The sequence below is a fragment of the Falco rusticolus genome, chromosome 3 (genome assembly GCF_015220075.1).
Source record: "Falco rusticolus isolate bFalRus1 chromosome 3, bFalRus1.pri, whole genome shotgun sequence".
Taxonomy (NCBI): Eukaryota; Metazoa; Chordata; class Aves; order Falconiformes; family Falconidae; genus Falco; species Falco rusticolus.
The window spans coordinates 51,378,852-51,394,447 of NC_051189.1; the positions used below are offsets into that span (position 1 = coordinate 51,378,852).

Genomic DNA, 15,596 nt, shown 5'->3' on the forward strand with positions numbered 1-15,596 from the left:
TTTAATCAAACCTTCCAGTAATACATTATTGATGTATCCCAAGAAAAAAAAGTCATAATGAACCATCAGGGTTCTAACGTAAAACACTGTAAGGAGTGGCAACTTTGGCTTCAGTCTTTCATTGTGATTTGCAAACATATGTTGCTATACAAGTAAAGCCCGGTGCAAGACTGTAGTTGGCCCAAGTGGCACTATGTATCACTCACACAACAGACTTGGGACAAGTTCTCCATAACTTGGTAACCCCAGGAGGCTAGACAAAACTACACTGTGGACCTTGTGTATTTCCAACACTTACATAGAGCAGTTTATAATCTGTACTCAGTTTTAGCAACCCATTTAGCAAATCATGACCCTTCTGGGGGGAGCACAAAGTGGTAACACGAAAATAAGAGTCTTAGCCCTTCTCCTCGGCGATGGCTCAGCCTTTGTTCTCCAGAGGCTTTAAACTTTTCCATATATTGGACCACATGGGAACAGCAATTTAATGCAATACACAATAACATTCCTTTATACACATTTGTCAAAGAAAATACAGCTTATAGTGGCAACTGCAGCAGCAACTTGAAAGAGTAAAGTTAGAATAGCGTTTGATGTATTTTATAGACTTTTGAATGTGCTGCCAGTTTAAAGCACGGAGAAGTAGTGTAGCAACACCCACTGCCAAAAGTATTTTGGCAAAGGTGAATGTTTTACTGCAGTTAAACTTTTGTTACAATTGTAAGAAAGAGAGAACAGCAGCAACATTGTATCAGAACATCTTCACTAAAGCTGCCTTATTACAAAACGTTGTAGGACTACAATGAACCCTACCAGAACTTAGCACTGAACAAACACGAGAATACCTCGGTACAGCTTACAGAGACATCTATAGGTAGTGCCCGTCTAACACCTTACAATTATTTTCAGAGGAGACAGAGGCTGAACTTCCTATGTAAGAATTCATACAACAAAGTGAAAACATTTTTATGTGAAATGTGCTTCACAACTAAACAAGTAATAGTAAAAGATATCAATACCCATTACCAAACCCAGATGCACCATTAACACAGACATGTTACCTAAGTAGTTAAGTGTTACCAGAGATGGATAAAAGGTAAAGTTGGCATAGATACAAAAAGCAATATAACCAGCAGCCTATCTTTCTAGCTTTGTCATCTTTCTACGCACTCAACCGAAGCTGAACCAGACCCAACTTTGCAGAAGGCACACATGCAAATATGTACAGCAATACATGCTGTACTGTACGCAAGTATTTGTTGTAAAATTCCTAGAATGGAGAGAACCTGTACATACTTGGAAACTGAAAAACAACATAAACGATGTGCTGCATTACACTTGGCAAACAATAATACAGAATCGTGAAAACAGATACAGTAGGGTAAGGGAGACAGTTTCTTAATGAAGTGAGAATGGACTAGGTCTCCAGAGCCACAGAGCCTTTCCAGAGGTGGGTTTGATTGCCCTGGATATTTCCCTGCTCAGTGGGGGAAGCAGAGAGGGTTGAAGGGAAATCCCAGGACAGAGATCTCTCTAACGTCCTTGCCCCTCACCCCAGTCCTCCTGTCCGCACTAAAGGGATGAAAAGGCAATTCCCGGCTATTTCACTTTCCTCTAGGATGAAAAGGAGGGATTTTCTTGGGGTATCTGGTGCATGAACTCGCAGAGACAGAAACAATCCCTGGGTATTTACACACACACACATGCAAAAGAAGAAAAGAATAGGCATTTCCTCACACTCGCACGGAGGAAGGGATGTAGCTATTTCTCCTTTCCAGGCGGGGACGGGAGGAGAGCAGCGGGCTGCCTCCACCGCCAGCTCGGGCTCACCCGCGCCGGGAGCGGGCTGCCCCGGTGCCGCCGGGGGGGAGGCACCCCCCAGCCGCCCCCTCCCCGCACACAGGCACGGCCGAGCCCCCTCACGCTGGGGCACCCCGGCCTCCCCTCCACACGCTGACTCGCACGGGAACTCGCACCCTCCCGCTCACACACGCTCCCGCACAGGCACTCCCTCACACTCGCCGCCACTCCCTTACACACACACACACACGCACACGCACACACTCTCTCTCTCTCTCTCTCACACACACACACACACTCTCCCCCTCGCAGAGTCCCTCACACACGCTCGTTCTCTCTCTCCCCCCTCCCCTCTCACACACACTCGCCCCAACGGCCCCAACCGCCGGCAACAAAAGCGGCGGGCAGCGCCGGGCTGGCGGCGGCGGGACGCGCGCGGTGCACACGCACACACGCGCGCACACACGCACACACAATGCTGCCGCGGCACCTACCAGGCGGGCAGCCTCGGCCCAGGTGCGGTCCTTCTTCTTCCTCTTGTCTTTCATGTTTGCATCTCATTGAGGTGGTTCTGGGGGGGGGGGCGGGGGGAGGGCGGATCGGGGGGGCGGGGGGGCCCGGAGGGGTTCCGCACGGACAATGATACGGTGACACCGAGCTCTGGAGCCCCCGGGGCGGGAGGGGCGGGGGAGGAGAAGGAGGAGGAGGAGGTGGAGGAGGAGGAGGAGGAGGAGGAAGAGGAGGGGAGAGGGGGCCGGGCCGGCTCGGCTCGGCTCCCCGCGGCGGCGGCAGCGGCGGCGGCACAGCTGACAGCTTGAGGGATGCTCCGCTACGCTCACAACAATGCACTATGACGTCACGCGGGGGAATGGCGCCCGCACCAAACATCCCCGCGGCGGCCGCCCGCGCGAGGAGGCCGCCCGAGAGCGCTCCCGCCCCCAAGCCTCGCGAGAGCGGCCGCGGCGCCGCTCTGCCCGCGGGCCGGGGGCGGCGGGGAGGGGAGCGCGGGCGGGGGGTCGCGGGGGGTGGCCGGCGCGGCCGGACTACAGCTCCCGTGGTGCAGCGCGGCGGGCGGGCGGGCGGGGCGCCTCCCCGGGGACGCGGCGCTGAGGGCGCTGCCGGGGCGGGGGCGGCGGCCGCGCGGGTCGGCGCGGTCGGTCGTTACGGCCGGCGTCGCGGCCGCGGCTTGGGGCCGGTGTCGCCCTGCGTCGTCGCCGCGGGCCGCCGCTCTCCCCCTTTCACGCCGAAAGCGCGTTTGGTAAACCCGGACGAAAATGGGGCCCGGCCCTCCCCCGGCGTGCGACCTCGTTGGCGCTTACTTACGGCTGGGGGGGCAGCCCGCGGCCTCGGCGGGGCCCGGGCGGGGCGGCGGCGGCGGGGCGGCGGTGGCGCCTGTGGCGGGTCCCGCCCGTGCCCTCCTCGCTCCGCTTCCAGCCGCGCGCCGGAGTGTGCCAGAGCGAGCCCCGGCCGAACGGGGGCCGGCGCGGAGAGATCCCGCGTTTGCGATTTAACTCCTTTTTTTGTCGGAACAGCAGCGCACATTTTCTTGTTCCAGCGTAAACAAAGGAGTTGATGTGCTGCGCTCGTAAAGCTGCTGAAGGATGCTTGCTTTTATTGGATGACCTACGATTGAGAAAGAGATCCACGAAACGGACTTGGCACACCTTCCCGAGTTGCAGGATACTGTGATGGGGGGGGGGGTGTTCCCGTTTCCTCCCCTCCCCCAAATATTAAAGTATATGCGGAATACTATTGAAATATATGGGGCAATTGTTGTTCAGGCTGAAATGAGTTAGAAATTATTCAGGCTCTTGTGTATCCATCTGTTGAGTCCCAGCTCCCTCCTTCACCTCTCTGCCAACAGCACCCCTGCTCCACCTTGTCTTTTTGACTTGGGTAACATTAAGCCTTATTTTCACACAAATGTACAGTTTACCAGGGGGTCGGGGGAAGGAATCACTCCCAGCTACCACAATGCTCAGGCTGTTTTATCTAGAAAAGAACCGGGGCAGCCCTGAAGGAAGCGGAAGAGGCGACCTGATAGCATTCCCAAAACACTCTCAAAGAGGACGCGGGTGGCGTACAGTGTGCCAGCTGCGGACACATCCTGCACTTTTTCTTCATCTTTGTGTTATAATTGGAAATGACGCATGGAAGATAGTTCTTCAACATTACACCTTTCCAGATGTCGTAAATCATTCCCACTTAAATGAAAATAAAAACATTAACAGAACAAAATGCTATTAAAACAACTGGAGGGTCTTTAGAATTTAGTATTGATTCCAGAATCTAGTATCGATTTGAGTATTTGAGTATTCCTCAGAAATATTAAGTGGTGTTGCAAATGGAATGTTTTAGGTTGTGTAACACTTTTTACTATCATCCAATTGTTGAAACAGCTGCATACTCCTTTACTATTTACTGAGTACCTTCTTTGTCAGCTTAGTAACATTTAAAAAGGAAATGCTTGCCATTAGTATCACTTCTTCATCTATTTTTTTTACTTTGTTTTCTGCCTTTTATGCCTCTGCCCTACTTTCTTTTCCTCCCTTTTGCATTTCCTCACCTTTAGTAACTTTCTATTCCTATATCATATAGGTCTCACACCCCATGCTAAAAGCCTAAATCTGTAGTAATTAAGTAGCCCGTTAAAACTGCCTTTGAAATACACTCATTGTTTTCAGTATCGAAACAACAAAGCAAAAAAGCATAGGCAGGTTTATCATTCACATAAGTGGCTGTTTTAAGACTGACAGATATGTTCTGCAGTAGTTCTCAATCTACCCACAGGTCTGATGATCCAGTCGTCGATCCGCTTGTTTCACACACATAAGATGAACTGAACTTCCATTACTCAGGAGAGCTCTGGTGTTGCAGCGTTGGTGTTGGACAGAGGAGGATGTTTGTCAGGTAAAAGAAATTCAGGGAGCCTCTAAAGCTAATCTCACTTTGTTGATTTTTTTATTTGGTTGGTTTCTGCTGTTGTGTGTTGCAGTTAGGATCAAACTTTCATTTGGTATTTCTTATGGACACTGGGAATAACCTTACATTTAATGGTACTGACTATGCTGGAAAAAGAAAACCACTTATGCTCTTTGCTGTGTGAGAGCAGCGAACCAGTGTGCATTCTCTATGCTTTCATGATGAAAAAAATATGAATCTGTGCCCCTGAAATGAGATACATTTTTTCTGCAATAAACATTGTAGCTGAATGTAATAAAGATTGCCAGCATACACATAAACCAAGTGACCCAACAGAACAGTACACTGCTGCTTTAAAGGAGTTAAAAATCATGTGTAAGTTCTAGAAACACAGCAGAAAAAGGTGAAGTTCAGCTTGTGGCAGGAAGCATTTCCTATTGATTATAGATAGTATTTACTGCATGAATTGGACCCGACACTACAAGAGATCATAACCGTTGCTTCTCTAACTGAATTGGCAATAGGAAAACTGAGAAATGGTGAACTGCATTCAAATTGCAGCCACTGGAACTGTGGCTAAAAGCTTAGTATATGTAACATGTATGTATGTATGTGTGTGTGTAAATATACTACTGCTATCTCCACAGTACACTGTAAAACAGATTGGATAACCTGCAAATACTGCATAAAGACGTGATATTAAAATATATTATGAATTTCTACCTAAGCAATATTTATGTGATGTTACAGTGCCAGATCATGGAAGGAAGCAGTTATTTATGATGGATGCACTTGTGTCCAGTTGCCTTTTCTTGCTTCAGAACAACAATTATATGCTACTAAAATAACATTTGACACTGGTTTCTGAGCTTCAGTACTCAATGAATGCATTTACCTGCAATACTGTAGAAGTTTGACACTTGACTTTGATACTTATCTAGTGAGTTACCTGAAGAACATTGTTCTAGTTTCCTGCGTGGAAAAATGGGTTTTGGTATGTACTGCTGAATTTTTTATTGTATACAGTAATATTCCTGTTAGGCAGAAGTCTGTGAGCTGCACTACGTATATAAATGTGTGTGTGTGTGTATGTATTTGTATGCATTGCTTCAATACAGCAAAACACTGCTGCAATACAAATTCCAGTTTCAGCTCTCACAAAAGAAATAGTATCAGCTATTACATGGAAATGTCATATGTGTGCAGAAGGATTTCTTCACAGCACAACAATTCAATCTAAGATGCCACTTTGGCAATGAAAACTATATTCTCTACAATTGAATGAGAGATGCTGGGTTACAAAATAACTTAAAAAATAGCCCAGAATGATCCTAATGGAGACATTGCATTTTCTGAATTAGTTTCAGTACGGTGGTGAGAAAAAACAAGCCAGAATACTTGGTTTTGTGTGGACTTAGGGAAGCCAGACAAAGCCATGGTGATTGACAGTTAACCATTTACAGACACTGATGTCATAGTTGCAGAGTACGTTTTCTACTCTTGATTTAAAGAATACATATTGCCAAGTATCCAGACAGCTTGAGTTTCACAACATTTATTACACTTAATGGAACTTTTCTCTTTTAATCATGCACCATATGGACTGGGATCAATATCCAGAGCTTTTCAAATATGTTAATAATCCTTAATAACAAGCCCAGAATCTAGTATTTTCTGGATGATGTTACTGTATTTGGAAAGACTCCTAAAGCTGATGAAAAAAAATCCTACAGGCTGTACTTCAACATGTCAGTACAGGAGGGCTGAAGCTGAATTTTGATAAATACTAAATCAGATGCACAGAGTAGTATTTTCTTGTGCATGTCATCTCTCCATTCTGATTTGAAAGGTTACAGAACATGTAGAAGAGCTCACCCTTACCAGAAAAAAATAAAAATAATTACAACTGTATTTTTCAGGTTTCAGATCAAGGGGGACATTGTCTGTTCCTAAATGTGCAATGCTTGCAGAACTATTGAGAACAGTACATTGTAAAATCTAGAGTTTACCTGGGACATATCTCACCATAGCAAATCTTCAAACAATGAAAGCTTTGACTATGAATAGCCAAGGTTTATACTGTTGGCTTCAATGTTTGCCACAATTGTCATTACTTTTGTCTCAGACTAGGAATGGACAAATACTATAAATGCAGGGCTATTTTCTTTACTCCCTCCTAGCCCTCCAGCAGCCAGATAAACACTCGGGTCTTTTTTAATGGCATTGTAACTGATTGCAGGTTAACCTGAGGTCCACTTTGCCCTCCCAACAGATTAGCGGTGGTACCCACAGCATGGAGAGCTTGCCAAGCAGTCATCTTCCAGTCAGTACCTCCAGGCAACACTTCCCTCGGCCATGCTGGCCATCACCTTTTCATACTACGAATATGGAGCCACTTTTCCCCAAATCCATGGGGACAATTTCTATGAGAAGGCCATTGTGTTTGAACGATAAACAGTTTACAAGATACCATGAAAATGTTGAAAACATTTGTTTGTGCATATACTACAGAAGAGTAAGGAACCTGCCTCTGAGGCATTACACTCCAACTGCATACAGATCACACCTCCTGGCAGCTCTGTTAATGACAGGAAGACTCAGAGGAACAGGAACTGTCTGCAGATGGCTAGCAAGATTACTTTCTTTTTTATAGGACACAATTTAGTCAAATCAAAACCACAGCAGCTGATAGTTTCTCTCATCTGCTCTTTTTTAGATGCTTATCTGTTTGATTGCATGGATTATAAATGTTTGCTGCAATTAGAGGAGAAAAATTTAAAGCTGTTTGCTTATAGTGTCTGATTTAACAGAAATTACCTATCTTCCTGTCTAAAAGGTGATTCAGTAATTCCAAACATATGGATGCTATTCTAATATCATGTTTCAGCCTACAGAATGAACACCCACAAGAAAGATACGTTATGAAATGTCACCTCAAGTTATATGGAATTTTAAGAATTTGTGAAGACGTCCCAGAGGAATTACAAGCAAAATTTATACATGATGCTCATGGTAAGTCTCAAGTGGTCACAACAAACCAACAATTACAGGACAAGTACTGGTTGCCAGAACTGGATATGAAGGACTGAAGCTTAATCCTAAAATCAGTTACCAAAATTAAGACAAGTGACTCGTATGGTACCATTACAGCCTACTCCTTACTTTTTTTTTCTCCATGAAGGACAGACATCACAGCCCCTTTAGGCAGTTACACTAGCTATCTTTCTGTGACAGACAACATCATAAAATGACCAAACAAAGCATTTATATTATGTGACATCTGCTGCTATAATCACTTTCTTGTCTAATCTCAGCCAGGAATGAAAGCTATAAGAATTAGTATCAGTGAAGCTACACACAATGAGTTAAATGTTGCCAGGTTGAGGAGCTCTAAACCTACCATAGTAACAGTCAGATACAAAACACACAGTCCAACAGCATGAAAAGTAATAAAGATCATTGTTGTACTACAGATCTGCAATTCAAATTGGGGTTTGTAGAAGTGCAAAACCCTGGAATCCTCTGAAAAGGCAAGTCAGAGTTTATGCTGTCTCTCAGGCTCGTCTGTAGAAAAGGACTACATGCTGTCTTTGGGCTAAGTACACACCTGCTTGCACCTGCTTGCCAAGGGCAACTTGGAAATATTTTGAATTGTTTGTGCATAATGGATTGCTTTCCCTTACCATCTCTGCATTACGAGACAAATGAACAAGATAGTCTGGTGAGCCTTCTGCTAGCTGAAGATAACTATCTGCACGCATCAGAAACTTTTAGACAATAACAAAAAAACAGCACAGAGATAAAATGTTAGTATATTAACACCACAGACTTCTGAAAAAGAACACGGTCGATGCAGTATTGGTGATAAACAGCAGAGGGCATTTCTCAGATGCACTGATGCGGAAAAGCAAATTCCGTCTGGGGAATCTCTTTGTCTGTTTAGTGTAGGCTTGCTGCAGACGTGGTGGTGGTTTTTCTCCTTTGCTGCTCCTTTATGGCTTACCACACAACATATGATACTTCTGCACAGGTCAATAAACAACTCGGGGTTAGGTGTATTATGTTACATTTCTCTATCTGAGCTGTGCTGACTCTGCAGTAAGGAACAATAACCATCTTCTCTCCTGGAGTTAGCAGAGAAATCTGCGCATGCTTGGAGCAGCTCTGCTGATTAAGGCCCTGGCTCTGCAAGAGACCCTATTCAGGCCAGTACTAGCAGCATCAGTGCCATTTTACCTAATGGCTTATATTAGCTATTTAAATCTAAAAAATATAAAAGCCAAACATAGAGCAAATACCATAGTTATTCAAATGACAATGTTGTCTTATTAGCAGTAAAAATGTACATGTTGTAATCTGGGGCAGGAACTGATCTTTGGGAGTGTGACTGTAGTGCAGTAACCACATCAAACATTGGTATGTAGGCATCACAACAACAATATATATATGTATTTAAGTTAAAATTGTGCACATATTCTTATAAAACTGCTATATAATAAGTTTTAAAATTCTAAGAATATCACGCAGGAAACTGAGATTATTAATTAAAAACATACTAGTCAGAACAATGAGTTTAAAAATGTTAATGTCAGAGTATTTGGTGCTTGATTTCTTCAATCATTCTTCTGTTTTCATCCTTGGCTACCCTCTGCTATATACCTCAGATAAACTTACACCCACACTAGGACAATTCTGTTCCTGTGAGCCATCCATGCTCTATACTTCAGCTGTTCAACAGCCGATCACTTATACTCAGACCTTTGAGAAATAAATTAATATTTGAGATCACCTTTTACCTTTTGTAAGAATTTTCCACTATAGCTGAGAAGTAAAACTTTCATTTCTATTCATATATACAGTTCATCATGCTCATTATGGTCTGCAAAACCAAATTAAAATATATCAATACTGAGCATCACAGTTCAGTTGGCATTGGCCCAACGATATTTCAAAGTTTAAAGCAAGATGAAGTCTAAGGCCCTTACCATTCCCAGATCTATACCTTTTTCAATTTAAAATATGTGAGTAGCCCACAGAAGTTCATGAGACTAGTTCTGTTAAGGAAATGTTTAAACATTAGTAGAACCAAGCTTCTAGCACGGCAGCAGGTAGTACGTGTACTGGAAACTATTTGGCTGGATTGCTGAGGGCACATGGAAGAGACACATACCCGTGATGCCTGGGTCTGCTGTTTCTCTGCAAGTTACTAAAAAATCAAAAGAGATTGTAGCACTTTTCTAGTATGCCTAACTGATCTTGTAATCAAGATATAGGGATAATGTATAGAAATTAATTTTTGAATTCCCTAATCTCCAGATATTTTTTTAAAGCATCTTTTTAAAAATGTGAGGTTTTAAAGTTAATATTGGCTTCAGAAACTTAATTTTAAATAACTATTTAAAAATTAATTAAACACACACTCAGATGATTTTGTATGTTCTTCTAGAAGAATTAGCACCTATGGATGTTCACTGTCGGTACTGTGGGTTACCTGCATAACTACACTAGGTTTTATACAGCCAATGTTAATTTTATGGATTGGAAACTTCCACCAAATTATGGCAAATTTCTGCATGTAAGGATAATTTTGAAAATGTAAGGATTTTCATGGCAGATGACTCCTCTCTGTGGAGCCTGAGGTTAGGGCAGGGACAGAAAGTAATGTTTACCTGGCAGGTTATAAGTAAGTATGCAGTTTGTAATAAAGGTTTGTAGACTGTGAACTTTTAGATCAATTGCTTCAAATAGCTGGCTTTTAGGTTATACTCAACAATTATAAGGGGGAAAACCTGTAAGGAAGTTATTTTGAGAAATGAAAGAATATAACACATTATTAACAGGACAATTTAACTTCTGAACAACTGCTTTTATAGCTGACTAGGTTGGTCTACTCAGTTTCGATTTAAGTTATGATTAAAGTAATCTTACAGTTTTCTGCATTCATGCTACCAGAATTTATGAAAAAGGAAATAAAAGTTATGCATAATTACTGAAAATGGTTGCAAGAGAATAACATGCTGCAGGCACAGCATCTACCCTGCCTTTATGACGGCCAGCCATTTACATACACATGGGAGAAGTAATCAAAAATAAAACTTTTTATACAAAAAGGAGAAATTGCTTTTCTTTATTTGTCTTAAAAGATCTAAATTGGTTATTTATAAAACACAAGGTAACTGGTACAAGGAGTATATTATAAGCAGTTTTTAAGATCATACAACAATATTTCATATTAATAAGCATTGTGGGAATGAAAACATCACTTATACCAATCCAAGTATAATGCTATTTCAGACAGAGAAATTGGAGTGTGACAGCTCAGCAGCAAAAGGCATACTGTAAAACTTCCTTAAACAAAACACTATATATGCTGGCTAAATTCTTAGATGGAAATTTGCCATTGAGCAAGGAGCCAGCTCACATCCTGTACATCATTTACATTGCAGGCTGCATGAAAGTATATGTTTAGCTATTATGAAATAGAATCCTACAGCAAAAATACAAAGATGTGTTTTTAGTCTACCACCTGACAGAGATTACTGCTGTTTTTCAGCTGATTGGTACTCACTAAAGCAGCCCAACCACATATATTCCAGCTGCATCCAGTCTCAGGTCTGTTCAGTGTATAATTAAATGTGTCCTTGCAATTTCAAAGGAAAAAATGTTCATTTTCAGTTTTCCAAATCAGTAGTCTAAGGTTACTAAGAACTATACTACACTGTTCCTCTAATTAACTCTTTTGAAGAGCAGTTCTGTAAACATTTACACAGAGTATTCATTTCATGCATCCATGAGGTGATCGTAAGAAATATTTCTTATGCTTACAAGCCTAGAAGAGGCTAAGATGCCTGAACTAGACTCAGGTAGAAATGCCTTAATCCAAAGTCACAAAGCCCAGAGTTTTTTCTCAAGATTTTGCTTGCCTGGAAACCTGTAAAGTCCCGTGGAGCCTGCCTGTTCTGCTGCCCATTCCATGCATGCTTGCTACCACGCTGCTTCTGTGCATGTCTTCTGTGAGCAGCCAGGCGAGGCACCTAGAACTCTACCTTAAAGGTAATAAGCAGAGTACAATGGGACTCCTGGTTACATTTCATGATGTACTGACAGAAAACACTCTACTTGTAATCAAAGAATTTAGCAAGGTGCCTGATACTCCAGCTTTACTGAAAAATAGGAAGGTATTGTCTTATTACTTTAATGTTGTAGTTATAGTTTTTAGAGTGACTAAGCTAGCTATACAGATTTTCTTTCATAAGATCAAGTTTCACTTAAAACTACCCTAGCTTTACTCTTGTGGTTATCCATACATTATTAAAGCATTTTTTTCTTTTGGCATTTCCTCTGCAGGAAGAGATTGGAACGAGAGTTTCAAGTTCCAGAATAAATGGAGGATGGTTATTCTGGTCTGAACAAGAAAAACTGTGGTTGCTGTAGTCAGGATTGAAAACCAGGTTTAGTTTGAAAAAAAAATCATATGTGAAATCCCCTGAGACATAGAAGAAGGATAATGTTCAAATTGAGATGCTGTAGTATTGCAGAAACTGTGTGCTGAGATCCTGGCTCTCATCCTCCCTTGAATCCTTGGAAGTCAGTTGCTTTTTCTCTAGCACTGTTCTCCGTCTCTTACGAGAGATACTAATATTTCATTTTTTCCTCCATTTGTCTTCTTTGCTTATTCAAATTGAAAGCTTGTCGGAACAGGGACTGAAAATCTCTTGGTATGTATACATCATGAAATAAAGTGGAAACCTGATCTTGGTTTGGTCTCTCAGGCTACCATATGAAAAAATTTGTATGTATTTCTATATATATAAAGGTAAATGGCAGATGTATGATATTTGAAAAATATTTTTTTATTTTATTTATTATTTCACTTTTTTCCATATAGATATCTAGGGAAAGCTGAATGTTGAAATGTATCATGTGAATAGTCCACTCTGTCAGACTGAGTGGGAGAAGATTGTCAGCTGGCCAATGACAGTAGCTTTCCGGATATTTTGCACAACTGGAACATCACAAGGATATGAACCAGCAATAATTTTGTCAGACTGCAAAAATGGCTGTATTTGGCAATTCTGTACAAAGGAGTTTTCAGCACAGATGCAAACATAGGATAAATTATTGTACAAATGTCTGTATATCCTTTCTAAGCAGAAGTCTCTTCCTCTATTTATAAATAAGAAGTATTAATTGTATGCCTGGATTTTCTCTTTTCTAATAATTCCATTTTCAGAGGAGTTCAAGACTCTGAGAATTTGTAATTTGTCATAATTTGTCATACCTCTGTTCAGTTCAAAAGGGCCCTTAAAATCCGATCTTCTTTAGCTGTTGCAGCTTTGTGGCTGAAAACCACTAAACCAAACATTGCTCAGTGTTGTCAAAAGATTTAAATTCAGGTGAAGTTGGTCAAGTTTAACATGAAGAAAATGACTCTTCAAAAAGTTATTCTTTATGGGTTAAAATCTGAAAAACTGGAGAGAAATTCGGCCATAGATTTAGTCATACTTTCATTACCAGAAACTGTGGAGCTAGCATGGTTTGCCTTACTTGTATAACTCCTGTACCTCTGCTTTCCAATATTAAGACCACACAAGCCGATTTCAAAGTCTAGAGGTAATGAATAGGTCTTCATTATTTTTATATGATTCCAGGGAGAGGTACACAACTCTGTTTGCGTTGTTTGGTTTCCCCACAGATAAATATAACACTTTTACCATGCAAAGAGGTAGGGGGGGTTCATTAGCAGTGAGAGTGAAAAGGTAAGAGGACACTTGCCAGATTAAATAATTTCGTGTGATCAGAAAGGGAGGCATAAAAAAAATTACATGTAAAATGTGATGTATTGACTCATTTAGCTGCCATTGTTACAGTTTTTCTAGACTTATTCTTTTAAGATTCTAATTCTCAATATTCTTTGAACACTGGCAGTAGTGTTCTATCTTCTACGGTTGAGGATTTCAGGTTTCAGAATATCATTCCTCCTGGAACTTACAGGTTTTGACCTTTTTTCCTAAATGCCAAATTTCAATAGATTTCCAGAGTTCAATAATCCACATGGTATCTTTCTTCCATATTTTAACAGTCTCAGTGTGTTCCGTAATTGGTTGATTAAAAATGTAAAAAGGTGGAGATGCAGAACGGTTTGCATTGGTGTACCTATGATATTTATACTTGTGCTGTGCTGATCCTGGCAGGATGCCAGGTGCCCCCCAAAGCTGCTGTATCGCTCCCCAGGAGAGAAAATACAACAAAAGGCTCGTGGGTTGAGATAAGGACAGGCAGATCACTCAGCAGTTACCGTAACGGGCAGAACAGATTCAGCCTGGGGAAGTTAGTTTATTTTTTTACCAATCAGATCAGAGTAGGATAATGAGAAATAAAGTAAAATCTTAAAACACCTTCCCCCCGCCCTTCCCTTCTTCCCGGGCACAACTTCACTCCCGGATTCTCTCCCTCCCCCCAGCAGCGCAGGGGGACAGGGACGGCATGGGGCTGGGTCAGTCCATCACACGCTGCCTCTGCCGCTCCTGCCCCCTCGGGGGAGGCTCCTCACACTCGGGCCCTGCTCCAGCCGGGGGTCCCTGCCACGGACACGGTCCTCCATGGACTTCTCCAACCAACGCGAGCCCTTCCCAGGGCAGCAGCCCTTCCCAGCCTGCCCCAGCCGGGTCCCCCCCCGGGCGCAGCCCCTCAGGCACAGCGGCTCCAGCGCGGGTCCCCGCGGGGGCACAGGCCCGGCCAGCAAACCTGCTCCCGCCTGGGCTCCTCTGCACGGGGCCACAGGCCCTGCCAGGAGCTGCTCCAGCGCCGGCTGCCCGCGGGGCACAGCCTCCTCGGGGCATCGCCCTGCCCCGGCCTGGGGTCCCCGTGGGCTGCAGGTGGGGATCTGCTCCACCACGGCCCTCCACGGGTGAGGGGCACAGCCTGCCTCGCCAGGGGCTTCACCGCGGGCTGCCGGGGAACCTCTGCTCTGGGGCCTGGGGCACCTCCTGCCTCCCTCTGCGCTGGCCTGGGGGGCTGCAGGGCTGTTGCTCTCACAGCCTCACTCCTCTCTGGCTGCAGGTTGCTGCTCAGTTTATCCCCCCCTTGCTAAATACGCTGTCCCAGAGGCGCTACCGCCGTCACTGATGGGCTCGGCCTTGGCCAGCGGCGGGTCCATCTTGGGGCCGGCTGGCGCTGGCTCTGTCGGACATGGGGGAAGCTGCTGGCGGCTTGGCACAGAAGCCACCTCTGTAGTCGCCCGCTACCAAAACCTGGCCACACAAACCCAACACATTATTTCAGATAGTTCCCTGACATTTTATTTGGAAACTGATATGTTCTTCTTCCAAATAAATGATTCAGATAACGTGTAACATTTTTGTAACTCAGGAATGAAAGTCAGTACTGTTCATAGTTCTGTTGATATGACTTCTAGTAATTTATAGAATAATTAGGACCATATTTGGGATAAGTCTATTCCCTACATTTCTGATTTGTCCTCCTCCAATACATCTTGACAATGTTGTTGTAATTCATGTATATTGTACAGACAGAATATATTTAAAGACAGACAATTTGTCCCAGACAAACACATTAAAAATATAACACAGCTGTTTGGAGCTCACTTTCTCCATGAGGCCTTTACAGTAGATATTTGGCATGTAATGAAGAAATTCTGCAATTCTACTCTTTATTCTTAGTCCGTGAGACCACGAATGATAATTTGTACTAAATCATTATCTAAATCTTTTAAAGCCTTTATAAGGAATTCAGCTGATACATATATGAAGTGCTTTATTTCAGGAAGTATGTTGTAGGCAGCATTGTACATATATGGAAATAATTCTTCAATAGCTTAGTCAAACTATACAAATGTCTAGCCTGATGAGTAA

The 15,596-nt window shown here is 43.2% G+C and overlaps 1 protein-coding gene and 1 long non-coding RNA gene across 3 annotated transcripts in view; one reads left to right on the forward strand and one right to left on the reverse strand.

The window, feature by feature from the left end:
* The window catches only part of ASXL3 (ASXL transcriptional regulator 3), a 133,284-nt gene extending 130,509 nt beyond the window's left edge, over positions 1-2,775 (reverse strand). For both annotated transcript variants that reach the window (XM_037381151.1, XM_037381153.1), the window contains exon 1: positions 2,295-2,775. In XM_037381151.1, the coding sequence (XP_037237048.1) occupies positions 2,295-2,348 (54 nt within the window). In that variant the 5' untranslated portion in view covers positions 2,349-2,775. The remainder of the gene's footprint in view (positions 1-2,294) is intronic.
* A 53-nt stretch (positions 2,776-2,828) lies between these two features.
* LOC119145662 lies at positions 2,829-13,732 on the forward strand. The gene is made up of 3 exons (XR_005103481.1): positions 2,829-4,710; positions 7,610-7,734; positions 12,070-13,732. It is a non-coding gene; the product is annotated as an uncharacterized LOC119145662 (long non-coding RNA).
* The last annotated feature ends 1,864 nt before the right edge of the window (positions 13,733-15,596 follow it).